This window comes from Pygoscelis adeliae, unplaced genomic scaffold, assembly GCF_000699105.1.
Source record: "Pygoscelis adeliae isolate BGI_AS28 unplaced genomic scaffold, ASM69910v1 Scaffold17, whole genome shotgun sequence".
Classification (NCBI taxonomy): Eukaryota; Metazoa; Chordata; class Aves; order Sphenisciformes; family Spheniscidae; genus Pygoscelis; species Pygoscelis adeliae.
The window spans coordinates 1372800-1390749 of record NW_008825234.1 but is presented as its reverse complement, the minus strand read 5'-3'; the positions used below and the strand labels follow the sequence as shown (position 1 = coordinate 1390749).

At 34.5% G+C, this 17950-nt stretch overlaps 1 protein-coding gene across 1 annotated transcript in view; it reads left to right on the top strand.

Annotated features, from left to right (window-relative positions):
* The window catches only part of PXDN (peroxidasin homolog (Drosophila)), a 59735-nt gene extending 43435 nt beyond the window's left edge, over positions 1–16300 (top strand). Inside the window, exons 19-23 of the mRNA XM_009329307.1 lie at positions 2263–2471; positions 10832–10952; positions 13476–13608; positions 14845–14958; positions 15594–16300. Of these exons, the coding sequence (XP_009327582.1) occupies positions 2263–2471; positions 10832–10952; positions 13476–13608; positions 14845–14958; positions 15594–15716 (700 nt within the window). The 3' untranslated portion in view covers positions 15717–16300. The remainder of the gene's footprint in view (positions 1–2262; positions 2472–10831; positions 10953–13475; positions 13609–14844; positions 14959–15593) is intronic.
* The last annotated feature ends 1650 nt before the right edge of the window (positions 16301–17950 follow it).

The window sequence follows — 17950 nt, the reverse complement described above, 5'->3', positions numbered from 1 at the left end:
GGTTTAAAACATTGTTAGAAGCTATGATTAATTTATTTTTTAAATCTGTTACTTTTTATGGTGAACATGTCATACTGACCTCCAAAAAGCACCACAGCCAACACATGCTGAGTTTCCTTTTACCAGTTATTCAAGTCACTTACCTTTCTGAAAAGTGGATGTTACTCATCTCCTTTCATTGGTATTTAATTATTTTATTGGCAAAGGAATTGTGGTGGTTGAGACACTTTCACCATCTCCGTTTCTTAAGCATGGGTTGGAAAGGATCACACTGTGTATATAACCCCTGTACATATTTCAATACAAGCAGTCTGTGCACCTTAAGAGTGTTAAAAGCAGACAGGTGATCCCAAAGAACACAATTTGATAATTGTTTTTAAATTACTTTACATGCACATTATGAGCCATTTCTCATTTTCAGTTTCTACAGTACCTGAAATAAGGAAATAGTCATTGCTGTCGTTACAGCAGCCAGATGTCCTTTGCATACTTTCAGCACACTCGTTTGGAATCTGAAAATCAACATTTTCCTAATTTTAACATAATTTGTGACCTAGAATCTTGTATTTTGCATGGCATGAGGGTAGAAAGACTTACACTGATTAGTCCCATCCTAGTGAAAGGGAAACAGAGGAAGAATTAGAACGTTAGATTTGATTCACTTTATCTAATGTTATTTGCTTCATGTAATTATAAAATTGCTACTTAAGATAGTATAAAGGCTTTTTCATTTCTGTAGTCAATAACACAAGCCTTTTTGTATGCTTTTTTAAAAAATAACTTTCTTACATAAAATCTGTTTAAAAATTAAGCTGTGAAACATAAAACTCTCATGCCTGGAGGCAGAGGGAGTAAAAGGAGAAATATACGCAGTATGAGCTCCAGATTGCTGGTGACAAGTGCCTAGTTGTGTCACAACAGGATAATGATACTGCTTTTTTGAGTGTGTCTGTTTGCATTTTTCCAGCAAATGCTTGCTTTTTTTCTTTTTTCTTTTTTTCTGAAACAACATTTAGAAACTATAGGAAAACATTGAATATTTAGGAAATGGGATTCTGCTGTCCAAAGAATACAAATGTTTTGAAGCAGCATGCCAGCAAATAGTAAAATGTTATTAGACATAATGAAAGCAACTCTCACTTCTTTGAAAAGCCTTTACAATGGGCAGAGGATCAAAGCTGCCAGCACCATGCAAAACAAATGTGCCTGTGCAGGGAAAAGGAGTGATGTTTGAAGGGAGCCTATACTTCATGTCAAGATAGAAATTTCAGAATCTGTTTTTCTGATCCCAGTACTTGGAAATTCATTGGCCGCTGTCTAATGCCTTATGAAAATGATACAATAAGTAGGTAAAATGAGATTTTTTGACCATTCTTCTAAGTTTAGTATAAAATTGTTATTGATTTTTCATAAAGTTTAAAGAGCCTCCTACTTATTTTTGGTTGACATAGGTGGAAAAAAGTATCAATATAGAATTATAACTTTACAGTTTTGTGAGATGCAAATGATATCACAGTAAGCAATTCTTATATGTTAGAATAGTGTAAAATGTTTTTAAATCCTGGACAGTATCTTAAAATGTTTTCTTTTACAAGGGCTGGCTTGCTTTTCATAGTAATTTATTATTTATATTTTCTATTGATAACAGGCTTTTAGCCCTTTATGTGTGAAAAATAAATTATTCAAAACCACGGTGTTTCTTCCTTCAATGTAATGAATTAACTGAGCATATATTAATAAGTCCCTGAATTAGTAGAGTCATTAAAATAGTTTTACAGATAAAAAATTCCTTAGTAAATTAAACAATCTCACTTATCTTGATAATAAACTAGGTATAGATTAACATTCTTCTAATCTCAGCAATTCTATCAAAGTTTTTTCATACCCGTAGGAAAGTTGTGTGGAGAAAGAAATCTATGGTAAATTAAGCCTCTACTTTAAAAGAACCCTAAACTTGGTAGTCTAGTGCCATTTTAGATGTCCAAAGACACCCAAGACATCAAAATGGGACTAGAAGAGAAGTCAAAGGATTTGTTGAATACTTGGGCCCTTTCAGAGTGTCAGCATGACACCAAGTAGGACTGAAGTGACACTAAGTGCTTACATTTTGGCATCTGGATCACTCTCTCAGATACAATGTAAAGCTGAGAACAGGATTTATGGAATAATTAATTTCATTCTGAATACAGTATTGCAATATCTCTGGAAAACTGCATGTTTTGTTTTTTCACTAGCAAACTTGTCTTTTCTGTGAGATTACAGGTTATGGTATGAGAACCCGGGTGTGTTCATGCCTGCTCAGCTCACTCAGATCAAGCAGACATCTCTTGCCAGAGTTTTATGTGACAATGGTGACAACATAACCAGGGTACAACATGATGTCTTTAAGGTGGCTGAATTCCCACATGGATATAGTAGCTGTGAAGATATTCCTAAACTGGACCTCCGGATGTGGCAAGATTGCTGTGAAGGTCTGTATACAGGTGGATTTGGGTGTTATAATGTGCACTTTGTTTAGAGTCTGTTCATTTTATTTTAAGAAGATATTTGATTGTTGTTCAGTTTTTGTTAAGATGTTGCAAACTCAAATCTGGAGCACAGCCCTTGTTAAGTGATCATTCCAAATTTTATATTAAATAGACACATTCTAAACATAGCATAGATTTGAGTATTTCATGGTGTAGATAACTGTTTTCCAGTTTTCTCCCTTTTGTGGATAAATATTCTTGTTCATTGCCATCTCCTTCAAAAGTTAGGACAGTGGGGTGATTTGTTTTTCTTCAGAAATAAACTTTTTTTCTCCAGAAACAGGGTTTACTTGGCTGCATGAAGCATAGGACACTGAGAATCCCATGTTGTTTGGTAGCATGTATGTTGGCTTCTATCTCACATACAGATTTTCTGAATGGCCTGTCTTTAGCCATCATCACATCAGACTTTACTGCATCTGTAACATAGTTAGAAGATCCCTTCCCAAGAGAATCTTCTGGATCACACAGTTTTGCAGTAGCATCAACAACAAAATACTTCAGAGGACGATGACCTCTCTTTATTGAGATCTCCTTGACAATGTTGTTATCATTTTCTTTTGACAAAACTCGAATGACATGCCCTGGCTGAAAGTAGATGGAGAGTTACTATTCAAAGATTTAGCTTTTAAACTGACTATTGTATTGTCTTGTCCAGTAAACAACTCTTTAAATAATAAATCACTGTCTAAGAAAATTCTTCCTTGGAAGGCTTGGTTCAAAATGTCAGTTATCTGTGTGAGACTAGGAGAAATAAATACTTTAGATTTCAATGAGATCTTGTACAATTTCCCCCAGATATCATTTCATTCAGGTCTTACTCTAATTTTTATCAGGTTTTTTTTTTTTTTAGGTTATTCAGATTTTTTGAACAACATTTACCAGGTTTGCCATTCCCAAATAGATGATAATAGCATATAAAACTCTAGATATGGTTGACACATTGTAATTATAATGCAAAGTCTTCCAGAATCTACTCAAAATAACTCTGACATATGCCAGAAGCGTTGAGAGAATATCAATTATCACTCTTCAAATGCTTTACCATAAGCAAATAAATCATATTCTACCAGTTCAGGATAAGTTCACTTTGCCATGGTTCATGAAGCTTGGCAGACAGTTTCACAAATACATTAATTATATCGATTTGGAAAAATTGTAAAGCTGTTCTGAGAAATTATGTGTTGATTCTCTAAATGTTATGTTATCACTGAGCCTTCTAGAGCAGATGTTATCTTTGGAAAGTCTTTAGAGTATTCAGCTGTTCAACAGCCTAGCTTGTATTTTCATTCAAGAATGTTACTACCAGAGAGTACTACTGGATGCAGTACAGTTAGGCAACTGCCAAGCAAAAGAAAGGGTAAATAACTAATGTTCTTTAAAAAATTGCCTATCTGTATCCCTTTCTTCTGAATTCTTTTGAAGTCTGTGCAGAGGTTAATGAAGAAAAAACAAAGTATGCATGGCTTGAACTGCTCTCTTGTGTGGATGAATGGGTGTGACATTTTCTGTGGGAATCCAGGTTTAAGCAATTAATTTAAAAAATTTCTTTCATTCTGTGGCACTAGGGACTCACCACTACTCTGAGGTGGTGGGCATACACAGCATACATTCAGGAACAGCATTTACTTTAAGTTAAATACATTCTGGTTTTTTGTTTCTTTGAATTTGTTATTGTTTATTATTTAAAAGAAAAAGATTAAACCATTCTCCACATTTAAAATACTTATGATGATTTTATTATTAAAATAATATGATCAAATATATATTATTAAATTATTAAATATTAATAATATTAAAATCATAATAAGTTAAAATTTAGAATACAGAATACTGTTTATTACACTTCATGTATGTTCAATAATTGACCCATATGGTCAGCTGTTTCAGCTTGGTAAAAAAACACATCTGTTTTTGTTATCCTTCCTGTTTTGTTCAAGTCAAAATACTTTTCCATATGAAGAATAGAAAAACTTCTTAGTTACAAAATGCTGCTACTTAGATTTCTTGAGTAAAGCTAGTATTTGTTTCTTATAAAGCGGAGCATTATTCCTTTTTATAATAACCAGATTACCTTTAGATTTCAGTTAACGAATCATACAACAGAATTACTAGTTTATGGTGGGAAAAAGAAGTGGTTCCACTGAGGTACACAAGGTTTTCTTCTGGTTTCCTTCACTTTTTACATTTCTTTGTCTTGTCAGAGATGGTGAGGAATTACTGCAGATTTACTGCAGCTCTCTGTTTGAGCAAAGAGCATCCAAGCTTCAGATTTTCCAAACAAGAAACTTTTGGTGCTTTTTTCAGGCTTTCTAGTCCAAAAAACCACTTTTTGTTTTTTAAGAACTCATTGTATGCTTCCATGATTACTCTTATTGACTTTGTAACTCAGTTCTGAACCCAAAACACAGAAATGATAAACTTCTCTTCCCTTGAATATAAGCATACTGTTATGGTTATGCCAAATATTTTTGTGAGATTAATTATGTAAGAAAAAGACTAGAAGTTAGGTGCAAAGACATATTGGCTCAAATGGAAACATGGTTTTACTCCAAATATGTAAATTTGAAGTGTTTTCCATTGTGAGTCTTTAAAAGTTTCACACTTTTTTTTTTTTTAATTGAAATGAAAAATTTCTTTAGCCTTTTGTTTTATGTCAAACAATGACCCAGGAGGAGGTGATTTAGACAACATGCAAGTCATCCTCATAAGCATAAATTGATTTAGGAAGGTGATTTTTCTTAACTGATTCTCAGTTAGCAACCAACATATCTCCTGTATCAGATATTGTTCTTTTTTGTTCAATTCAGGAAAACAGCCTTATGTTTTGATTAAACATTATTAATTAATGTTTAATTATTAAACTACAAATTATGATTAAACATGCTTAAATCCCACTGAATTTTATTAGAAAAGTTGACACATTCTTAATCTGAGTGCATTTATACATGGTCTTCCAGTGGGTAGACCTATATTTATGAATTCCTGCATTTTAAGACCAGACCAACAATTATGTCATCTGTTGCTTCTGTACTGACCTCTTTGATTTAAGCATTGCTTCTAGAAAGCCATCAACTATTTGTTTTAATGATTATGCTTTATTCCAAGTTAAAAATTGTCTGGCGTTTACTTCTAGTATTATATCTTATTATGCGCTTCTCATTATGCCCTTTCATCTTCAATGAAAATACTAAGCAATACTGGACTAAGCACTAAATGCTGTGGAAGACTTAACATTTTAAAATGGTAACAGCAGTCTCAGTGTGAGACTGCAAAATCTTTCATGACAATGGAAATTGCATACCAAGAACTCTTCAAAATACCAAAATGATGCAATTTATGCCTGAACATGTTTTCTCTTTACACAGATCTTGTGGTTTGCTTCTGTTATGTCATTTATTTTTGCTTTCTACATTCAAATGTATCTTTTTACATTTAAATTTACATTTAAAGACAGTGTCTATTAGCTTAATAACAATTCAGACTATGCCAGGCTACTAAAATAAAGTTCCATGGTGTCGTGGTTTAACCTCAGTCGGCAACTGAGCACCACACAGCCGCTCACCCACTCCCCCCCACCCCCGGTGGGATGGGTGACAGAATGGGAGAAGCACAAGTGAGAAAAACTCGTGGGTTGAGATAAAAAGAGTTTAATAATTGAAATAAAATGATAGTAATAATAATACGATAATAATAATAACACACAAAGCAAGTGATGCACAGTACAATTGCTCACCACCTGCTGACCGATGCCCAGCCAGTCCCCAAGCAGCGGCCCCCCCCGGCCAGCTTCCCCCAGTTTATGTACTGAGCATGATGTCACATGGTATGGAATGTCCCTTTGGCCAGTTTGGCTGTGCCCCCTCCCAGCTTCCTGTGCACCTCCAGCCTTCTCAGTCGGTAGAGCATGGAAAATTAGAAAGTCCTTGGCCAGTGTAAGCACTACCTAGCAACAACTAAAACATCGGTGCCTTATCAACTTTGTTCTCATCCTAAATCCAAAACACAGCACTGTACCAGCTACTAGGAAGGAAATTAACTCTATCCCTGCCGAAACCAGGACACATGGTCTGTAATTTTAAGGATTACATCCTTTTTTCTTTGAATAGAAGTACATTTAATATAGTCCAGCATTTCTGTATGATTACAGATATTCTTGAGAGAATCAGTATTTTTATTTATATTTCATCCAAACCAAGAATATTTTATCTTTTTCAGGTGTCCATGATCAGTAAAATACAGTTCTAATTCATGAACTTAAAATAACGATACTTAATCTATGACATTGCTTTGTCTTTGTTACCAGGGGTCTCATGCCAGTAGCTGCCATCCCTAATGAAAAGCGACAGGGAAGCAGTAGGCTGTCATTCATTCTTTAAACCCAAACTCCTGAATGAGTCCCCAGGTCTAAGATCCCAGCCTGTCAAAGTCCCGCTGCAGGCAGTAGAAAAGAGATGCCTCTAGAGGACAATTCAGGCTGCAGTCTCTTCCTGTGTCAATGTCCATTGACTGTAAAGGAAACAGGGGTAGGAAAGTGTCCTAATGGAGGTGTCTCAGTGATTTGTGCAAAACTAGGCAGTTAGAGCCTTTTCTTCTTCTCTATGGAGTGTTACTGCCTTTCTAAGACACTGATACCTTCACAGTGTAATGGGCCGGTCAGTTCTTAGTGTCCTTACTTTTCAAATTTCCAAATTTCCGTGGATTTTCAGTCTGTCTGAATTTTTTTTCCTCATTGATCTTTGATACTTATATTCTAAAAGATGCATGGTTTTGATCTGCAAAACTTTCTAACCAGTCCTGTTTAATTTTTCTGCTGGGGAGATTGGATTTGCTTTGGTTTAGCGTCAAGAATCTAATGGTTCTCCTTCATCTTCCTGCAGGCCATCCAAACCCTATTAAGATCACGCAGACATATGTTTTTAGATGTCTTTAGGCTATCATTAGCCATATATTAACAATTTACATACGTTCTGTAAATTATCTGGATATTTGCTTTCCCAGCGATGTCTGGGCCTTCTAGTTTTGGTAGCATCAGTCTGTGGGCTTCGAGGTCAAGTACAGAGAACATCTTTATTATTAGAATTCCTGAGTATGTCAGCTGGGAGATGACAGTCTGGGTTGTCACTTTATCTTCTACCTTCTATGGCGTTACTTTTGTCCGAACGTTTAAATAATGCTTATGCAAAATGCATCTCTTCCAATCTGAGCAGATTACTGTTGGATTTTAGACCAACATATTAGATTTTTTCTGCTATTTAATTTATCATTTGTTAGAAAGTCTTATTCAACAGAAGAAATGAAGAGGTGCAGCGTAATGTGAAGGGATGTGACCTATTTAGCAATAACAAAACCAGTTATTTTGAGTTAGGACTTCATTTGGAGTGAAAAGTCTTTTTCATATGTTGTGTAGTTTTTAAGTAGCTGCTTTGTCAAAACATCTACTCAAAAAAACTCTTGTGACACTTCAGATATTTTCAGTGTTTCTCCTCGCTTTTACTGCTCCCACTGGCACAACTAGGAGTTCTAGACACATACAAAAGCCTACAGTAACAGCAACTTAATTCACTACATTAAATCTCAGAAAACTGAAGTATGATCAAGTAGAAGCAACAGTTACATTATATATGCTTTTCTTCACATTCCCTTAGTCTCTCAAGTTGTTTTAGTTTAATCTACTGTTAGATTAATTCTCCTTGACCCAGATTTTGAGAGGTGATTGACTGGGAATTAAGAGTGCTCAATACTTCTAAATGTCAGGTTTTTTTCTATCCAATTTACATTATAGGTGCATTTTTAAAACTTTGTGGGAAATAGGGGATTTTCTGAAAATCTGAACATGGCTTCAATATACAAATGGGTTATCTTGACACTTGCAGTGTGACAATACCTAGCTTCTGGAAGAAACTGTCCATAGAGGAAAAAAAGAGTTATTAGGTTGCTCTTAAACATTCAGCTTTTGCGCAGAAAATTAGTTGGACTGGGTATACCTAATTTGGCGGAAATTTTAAGTAGGCTGAAAAAAGCAGAAGTTTAGGCTCATTTTTCTCATTTACCACAACTGCTAAGGTATTCTTCATTTAAAAGTAGATATAAACTTCTTGGTTTAGGCTTTCTGAAAGCTAGAGTAGAGCAGTCCGTCCTACACCTCTCAGCAGTGACAATCCTCTTCCTTGTACCTGAAACTGAAACCAAGAACAAGAGTTGTTCGTTTGGCAAGCTGAGATATTTGAGTCTTTAAAAACTGCAGAAATGTCAGGTCTGTGTACTTGAAGCTGCCACTGAACATACGGTTTTCCTATTTACCAGTCTAAGGTGATAAAACCTTCCCAGGATTTCAGGCCTTTGTTTCTAAAAACCAGCCTAGGAATAAAAAAACAATGGGCCATTGTGTTATTGTACCAAAAAAAAAAAATCTATATTATGTAAGATGACCTTAGCAGTTATTAAACAAAGGAGGATAGCAGAAACCTTTCACAAATTGCTTCCAAGAGAAACTAAAATTTCTATGACACTCAGGAAAACTTTAAGCAACAGATTGCTTTAAGAAAAATCCTCTGACCAAAACTAGTCCTTTCTCCAGTGGCCCTCCAGAGTGTGACCCCTTTTCTCACCATACTAAATATAGAAGTGTCAAAGGGTGATCAAAAATGCCTTCATGCGAAGCATCTTACAGACACAGCAGTCTGTTCCCATCTGAAAGAGCTTAGTTTCTGAGTGGGCAGCAAGAAGATTGTGTGAGAAACAGCAGAACACACAAGAAGAATGAACAATATGTTGGCAGTAAATATCTAGTTCTTTGGTGGTGCTGTTATTATAGGAGGAAGGTAACAAATTTACTCAAGAATGGGACAAGCTGCAAGGGAAGAAAAGGGAAGGAGAATTGTGTGGATAAATTGTGTTCAAGAATGTTCTGTAGGTATTGTTTTTGAACTGAAAATCAATCGGTACTTCTTTTTTGTCAGTCTTTTTTTTTCTATCTTAATTGATATTAAGCCATGGACAAACTAAGTTTTTCCTAACAGGGAAATTGTAATAGTCTAGTTTAAGTAAAAGTCCAATACAATTAAAAATAGTCCAAGATACTTATTTTTGTATAATCACAGAGTAACTTTACATTTGTTTCTCAAGTTGCTCAGTTCAACAGTTTTTTGAGGCTCTTTTCTTGACTTGAAACTTGTGAAATAATTTATGTTAATACTTTAGGTATTCGATCTAGCTTCTGCTAAATTCCAGAAAAATACTTTATAAAATGTTATTGACTTTCTGAATAAATTTGTTCTGGTGCAAGTTAAGAGAAACATTAGGGAAAATTACTTCTTCCCCTATTCAGTTGCTTTCATGGCTCATTCTGCTAATACCAGACTTAGCTGATATGTCCATGGGATTCTGTATTTCAGCTTTCCCTTCTGTTTTCTTAGCAGACTCTTTGCTTCTAACAGTTGAACCTGCTGTTGGTTCCCACTGCAGCTTGGCCCATTACAACTTTTTGTTTTAAAGCTTCTGTGAACACAAATGAGAACTTATATTTTCTCATTGTCTCCTCTCCAAAATGCCGTTCCAGTTTTGTTTTGTTTTGTTTTCCTTTTCTTTTTTAAATGGGACTCCTTCCAAATACTCACTGTGTTTGGAAGGCTAAAAAAAGTGAACTGAAGGAAAGACATACTTAATCCTGTGAAGACATCCTCTTGGGATCTTAGGAGAAGATTTCTGTCATGATTATTCTCAGGCTTGAGATTTTCACTCTACGGTGGGGTCTTAGGGTCTAAGTGACTGGTGATACCTTCAGATCCCTCAAATTTGGCAATAGGGCTGGTCAACCAGTAAAGTGTGTCTGCAAATGTTCTCCAGGATTTAATGAAAGATTCTCTTTCAAATGCCAAAAATAACAAATAATAATGCCTAGAATAGATGAGGAAGCAACAGGCTGTTTTTTCTATCATTGTTTTCCTCCATATGTAACTACCCCATTCCAAAAGCAGAAAATAATTAAAAGCCAAGTGAGTGGAAATTTCAGAAGTGAAAAGAATAGTTAAAGTAGCACTGATATATTTGTGAAAATAATCTTTATTCCTTTGTTTCATACCAAAAAGCTGGTCTGTGAATAATCAAATTCTCTGCATCCAGCTGGCTTAAATGTTGTATCACTGAGACATATTCAGCTGCCATCAAACTGATTCCAGAGGAATCAGACTGAATATATGAATTGCCTTTGCCAATTCAGAATATACTGTAAAACCATATTAATATTATAACTGCTGAATTATGCTGTAGTTTATAATGTGTAATTTCTTGTCTAATTTCAGACTGTAGAACTAGAGGACAGTTTAATGCATTTTCATATCACTTCCGGGGAAGACGTTCTCTTGATTACAGCTTTCAGGAGGACAAGCCCTTGAAGAAAATGAAAATATCCAAAACAGTAAGGTGAGATATTTCTTTTTTAAAAGAAGTATGAAAAAACATTTGTTTTCAAATTGGAATGAAACTGAATTATTTCTTTGTAAGTGCATACCACTTTTTTCCAGTGTCTGCTTTCTCAAGTTTATGATTGATGTATTTCATTCTGACACTTCTGCATATCTGCTAACAATAAACCACTTTTTTTTCAAGCTCAAATTTGTGTAAGACCCTTTGTGAGTGACACAGTATAGTGCTTTTGTTCTTACTGTGCTTTTTGTGAAAAAACTCAGTAATGAAGCGTAATTTGGGGGATTGGGAATCCCACATTCCTACTGTGCCTACAGTAACCAAACTAAATTATTTCCTTTCCTCCTTGGAGCTGCTAGGTCGTCCTGTAGAAATAGGAGGAAACCAAGTGTTGGTAACACTAGCATAAAAATTTGTGATAATGGTAGGGATTGCTTCTAGTACAAAAATACTCAGGGCAGGAATGGAGAACAGGAGCGCTACAGACAAGGTTGTTTATAACTCCCTAATCCTCAAAATATTCTAGCAAGGAAGTAAATCACAGTGTCAGTCACAAATGATCAACTGCACAGGGTTCCTGCAATTTCCAGGGAATCAAAACTTCTCTATGAATTAGTGAAACAAAATGAATTCTGCTCAGACCAAACATTTCTCATGAAGATCCTTCATGATGAGCAAATTTGAGACTCTCTTGAATTCTAGCTCTTTCCATATAGCATGTGTTCTTTTAGCAAATAAAGTTATCTACTTGACTGAGACAGAGTCTACCCACTCTGGCAAGGAAAGCAGCTAGACAGATACGTAGACAGGTAAATTTATTTCAGCAGTTTCAAATACTCATGCGGAAGTTATAGCACTGAAGAAGCACCACCATTATATTTCAGTTAATTGTTAGGAAGCTGTCCTGAAGTAACAAAGCCTTTAGGGGTTAGGATTTTAGACAAGAGGAGACAGCAGCTAAGTATAAGCTTACTTATAGACCATAGAAAAAGAAAGATTCCTTTGGAGTAATCCTTGAAGAAGGAGGTTTCATCTGTCTTTGCAAGTGAACTGTTAGAAGTTTTTAAACTTAGGAAACAGCAATTCACTTTTTAAAGATGCTAGTCCCATAATTCTAAAACTGTAGAAGGGTTAAATTAAATAAAAATGAAAGCAAGAAAAAATAAACGCTTATATCTGAGAAGCAGCTTGTTTTCATTAACTGGCTGTTTGACTGTGTTTCAGAAATGAAGCTCAAAAATCTACAACAGTCCAATTACTAATTAGGACTACAAAATAGTAAATTTACAATACTTTATTTATAACATAAATAAAGCTAAAGCAACCTTAGTCCTTTAACATTCTCATCAGTTCTCATGCTCATTGTTGTATTTAAATTGCATTTGTGGTGAGAAGATTTTTTTTCTCCTTTTTTTCCTTCTCATTTTCAATAACTTGAGCAGGTGAGGAAGATTAAACTTGTTATACAATAGCAGCTTAGCAGCTGGTTTACTTGAATTTTGGCATGTTATGTTGTTTAGAGTTCTTTTTTCTTTAATTTAGATGAAAAACTATGGGAAACTAAGTAGCTTGAACACGTGCCAGTAAGTGCTGTTTTAATTTATGTGGAAAGATTATAAATCATGAGCCCTATTATATGAGAGAGGATTTCTTTGCCAGCTCATTCTTTGGGTATCCCTTAGCTCTGGAGAAGACACACTAACAAGATAGGAATGCTTGTTTGGATTCAAGGATCTTAATGTAATAAGTGACTTAATAATTAGTGTTATCCTTGTTTCTGTATATGTATTTTTTAAGTGGTGCCAAATAATATATTACTAGTTATGGACAGATCCTTTGATAACTGTTTCCTGTCAACAGATTGAATTGATTAACACAATTTAGTGTTATACATCTCTTATCAGATATCAGCTGGAAAGTGCTATAGACAAAAGACTCTAGATTTTGTGTGCAGTAATCAGTATTGATTTCAAATGTTAGTTAAAATGGGACACAGGAATATGTTCGTATCTAAAAGTACTTCTCATTTATTTATGAAAACCAACTTTTTCCTTCTTAAAGTCATATTTCTTTAAATACACGTTTTGCTAATGAGCATATAGAGGGAGAAAATGAATCTGAACGCGAAACATGAATTTCATGTTTGGAAGTGACATTTTTTAAAACTCTCTCACTTTTGTCTGCTTTCATATTGGAGGCTCAAGAGATTTCCCAGTGTATTTAAGGTGATGCTCTACAGTGTCACTGATGACAACTTTGTGTGTCCCCCTGCATGAAATACATACGTTATTTTTCTAAGTAGAAGAAATTCCCTGTTGCTGGTCATATTAACAGTAAGCCACAGCTCACCTGACCTGAGGCTGTCTTCAGCACCAGTGGGTCTTGTGTGCTGTTGTGGTTCATACAGTTCCTACATTTGTTAGTTCTTCTTCTTTTACATTTTTGCTAAATGTTCTAAAATATCTAGCCAAATAAAAATGAGTTAGATGATTACTCTGACTTGGTGTTCATTTGTTGCAGTTCTGTGAAACAGAGTAAATATTTTCGTAATGCCACATCAGCATCTAATGAAAATACAAACATGCCCGCAGTGAATGACTTCAAAGAATTTGTTTTGGAAATGCAAAAAACTATTTCAAGCCTCAGAAACCAGGTAAGGTGCTATAATGGATAGTTTCTAATTGTAGATTTAATTTATAATGTTTTCCTAACATCACTCCTCTTATGTTTTTAATATTTAGACATCCACTGCAGCCAAAAACCACCACATAGTATCTCAAACAAAACACAACACAGAACATGGTGTGTTATTATTCTTTATTTCTATGTTCTTTTGAAATCATACTGAAATATTCTACAATTAGACCCTCTTGACTTTTGAACCTGAAGCCTTGTGTAACCATTGTATACTAAACATGGGATTAGTCTTTCTCTAAAAATTTGTCTGTAGAGTTAGTAAAATCTTTTCCTCCTATCTGAAATGTATAGAATCTATGTAAAACTATGATTAAAATGTAGACTTCATAAGAAGTAATATGCCAGATGACAGCTGTAAACATAGTTAAGATCTAGATCACTTAAAGAAGACTTTTACGATGTGGCATAAATAAACTCTTTATTCGGAATAACTCAGCCATAGTGGAATTCAGTTTTAAAAATGTATACCATACAGGACAGACAAATCCGTAGTAGGCCAAAATGTTTGCCTAGAATAATTAAGTTCCCCCAGAGCAGCTTTTCCGTGTAATTTATAGATACGAATCATATATTTATTTGCATAGTGACTTGATTCCATCTTTGATGGTATTACTTAATCATTGTCGTACTCACTTTCAATGCTCCCATTTTGACAGTGGAAACGCTGTGTTAAGACCTATTCCATTTCAGTCAGTTCTTCTGTCTTTTTTTGGATGTAAAAAAGACTGAGGGCTTGTTAAAAACTGTGCCTTCCTAATTACTGTTCCCAAGAAGCACACAATCAGCAAGGTAGAATAATCATATAGCCCCTTTTTTTCATCATGAAGGAAAAAATAGAGTCAAAAATCCAAGCAAACATTTTTAATTAAGTTTATTGTTTTTATTTCACCTTTTCATTCAGACATTTTTGAAAGTTTAGATGTCTTTCCATATATGTCACATGTAGTTTGCTTCTCTTTGTATGCTCTAGTTGTGTATTCCAATGGTAGGAAAGATGTATCTTCTGTTAGTTTTCTTTTGAAAGGCTGTTTCCATACGTATTACCTGTTTCCAATCTTTCAGCATTATGAAAACTAAGTAGTGAGAAGAAAAACTCAGACAGGTATTTATCATGGATTATGTAGCATAAGAGAAAAGACAGAATACCTTACACAAAAACCTTTCAGTTGTTAACTTTTTTTAATGTTTTCAGATAAAAAAACTTGAATCACGCCTCAGTAAAACTGATTGCACTGATGAAAAGGGTAAATCATATTCCAGCAATGAAACCTGGAAAAGGGACCCTTGTACTGTGTGTGAATGCAAAGTAAGTATGTGGAAATCCATTCTGAGATAGAAATTATATTAGGTTCTGCTTCTAAAACAGCAGTTCCAGTTTTGTGCCTGCTAATTCCTGGGTAATAGTTGCTAATTGTTTTTTTATGGACCTTCAGTTATGTGGTGTGAAAAATTATATTGTTCAGCTATCCCTGCCCTTGACACCGGTTTTCAATCCAGCCTTTATATACTTTTATATTTCCATTTTCATTGATGTATGGTTGTACTGGCAAAATTAACTGCGAAGTAAGAGACTTCTTGAAAAAGTCTACTAAAGTGCATAAAAAGCAATAAAAGCTCATCTGACAGTGCTAGATTTTGGTTTTCTTTTATCATGGTGAAATTTTAAAAAAGGTAGTTGAAGAAATATGTCAGTACTTGGTATCCCAGAGTTTCATGCCTGAACGTTAGATAAAATGGTATACTGCTCCATTAAAGATGGTATAATACAAAGAGCCTTCTCAGTATCAGTTTATGCTGAAATAAACTATGTGGAGTTAATCTTAGTAGCCAAGATCTTAGAGAGAATGAGAACATGTTCTTCAATAAAATGAAAAATGTATTTCTTGTTTGGAAAATGTAGCTAAGTATGTTCTGGTTTTGTCTCTTTTTTCCCTGACACAGGTTGGTCAGATTACCTGTTTTGTAGAATCATGCCCGCCGGCTGACTGCGAAGCGCCTGTGAAGGTTAAAGGAGATTGCTGTCCAGTCTGCTTAAAACAAAACATTAATAAAAAGAAGCCATAAGTCTGCTTTTTAATAATTTAGGGTGCATACTCCTCAAATCATATCAATGCCTGCTGATGGCAAAAACAGGTAACTACAGTCTTAACAACAGCAATAAATCAAGATTTACAACATTCTAATGGTGCTGTAACAGTATATCATAATGTATCGTTTTATTTTCTGCCCATGAAGGTAATCACAATGCAAAAATTAACGAAAGGGAAATTAGCAAACAAGTCAAAGATAATTGTGTGTTAAACTTCTCAGGTTAGACAAACTCAAACTGGTGCTACTTTAAAAGAACACTGTCAGGTAGTTTTAGGTACCCAAAATGACTGGGCTTGAGACTTACTCTAAAATGAACACTTTGTTTCCTATCTTTAATTAGCAACATTAAAAGTTTACTATTCCTTTTCAGTACCAGTCTGACTTGATATTTAGTTCTTTGTTATTATTTAGTAAATGCAGGGAAAAGGAAAACACAAGGTCACTGTGCCCAAAGCAATGCCGTCGAGGGCCAGTTTCTGCAAACCCAGCTATGCATGGAAATTCTTTTGAATCACACTATCACTTCTGCATCTGGACCAGCAAGGAAGTAAAGAAAACTACATGACACCTTTCAACATCCTTAAAAATTAATCAAAGTTTTCAGACCAAAAAAGCTAGAATGAGTAAGGAAATATAAACAAATGTAATTGGAAGATACAAAAAGCAACTGAATGTATGTTACAGATGTAATTGACAGTGTTCCTCATTCTACGAAAACATACATGACAGAGTAGCATTTGATCTTAAAATGAACATAATCCTTTTTGTCAAAACATATGTAATTGCTTGGCGACTTTTTTTTGTTTCATTTATTTTAAATCATTGTAACATGACCATCCAGTCCAGTTTTAAAGCGTGCTTCTCTTGATCTCGGATCAGCTCACGTATTTGTATGGCCCTGTTATGAAAATGTGAAAAGATGTCACATGCCATTTTGTATACAAAGATTCCTACTGATTCATTGTGCATATTGTCAATAGACATATGTTCCTGATTATATTGTGGCACTGTTTGTTGAAAAAAAGAACAATCAAAATCAAGCATCATGATTAATTGTGGATTGACTACTTTTTCTGACAAGGTATTTGATTTTTTAGGTTTTTTTCTAGTTTCATCTAATGCATATATATTTTTACCTCAATATTTTTATCATTCATGTTAAAAATGGTCTGCCAATGGACTTTATTTCCCATTTAATAAATGTTTAATGTTAAAGAGTATATGTCTACTCTAGCATTTCAAAGTTGTGTTCTTTTTAGAATACAAACTGCATATTTTTGACCAGGAATTATATATTATATTCAGTGAAGGACAACTATCATACCTCATTTTACAGCTTTTTTGTGTTTATTCAGAATTGATTCTCTCCCTGAATACTTAATATGTTAGAATTTATGGCTCTGTCCTTAAGTCCTAAGTCGGGACTAACTAGAACCAGAGCTCTTCTTTAGTTATATAGTTCACTGACTTCTGAGTTTATTGTTCAAATTTAGGGAACAGAGATTTGGGTGTCGAAGAGATCTGCACAAAATTAAACATTCTCATTTTAAACACTTCAGATTATGCAAACAGACTGAATACTTAAGTATTGCATGGTAGAACAAATACCTGTCTAATAACTAACCTAGCACAGCAATATGAGTTCCACTATAATATTTTGGCACATAATTTCTCTGATTACTAACATTAATAATTTCTAATTTGATAAACTGATACCGTGACACACATTCAAACTTTGGTGTATCTTTAAAGCTTACTACAGAAACTTGTTTCATACTATGGTAGGAGCAATATGTACATGTGAGTGGTGTGTTAAAGGTGTGTGGCAGAGGTACACGTGGAACTACAATTTATATTTTTAAGAATATTTTAATTGATTTTATATACAATGTTTTGACTTATGTAATTTTCTATGTTAATACTTTTAGAAATTGTGTGTGGCGAGCATGTTTGAGTATCATATGGTTCCTAGAGGCTGTCATTCCTGTATTTCTTTGATACTCTGGTATTTTGCTGACTTTTGTTGAGAGTCCAAACCACATGTCTCGTCCTGTAATTCCAACTCAGATGGAACTCCCACTGACCTATAGCAGGAATTCCTCAAAAAGGAAGGATTGCGGAGCTAAACCAAATATAATTTAACTGTCTAAACAGTTAAATAAGGCAGTAATACATCCAGCTGGTTACTACTTGCATTCTTTTATTCC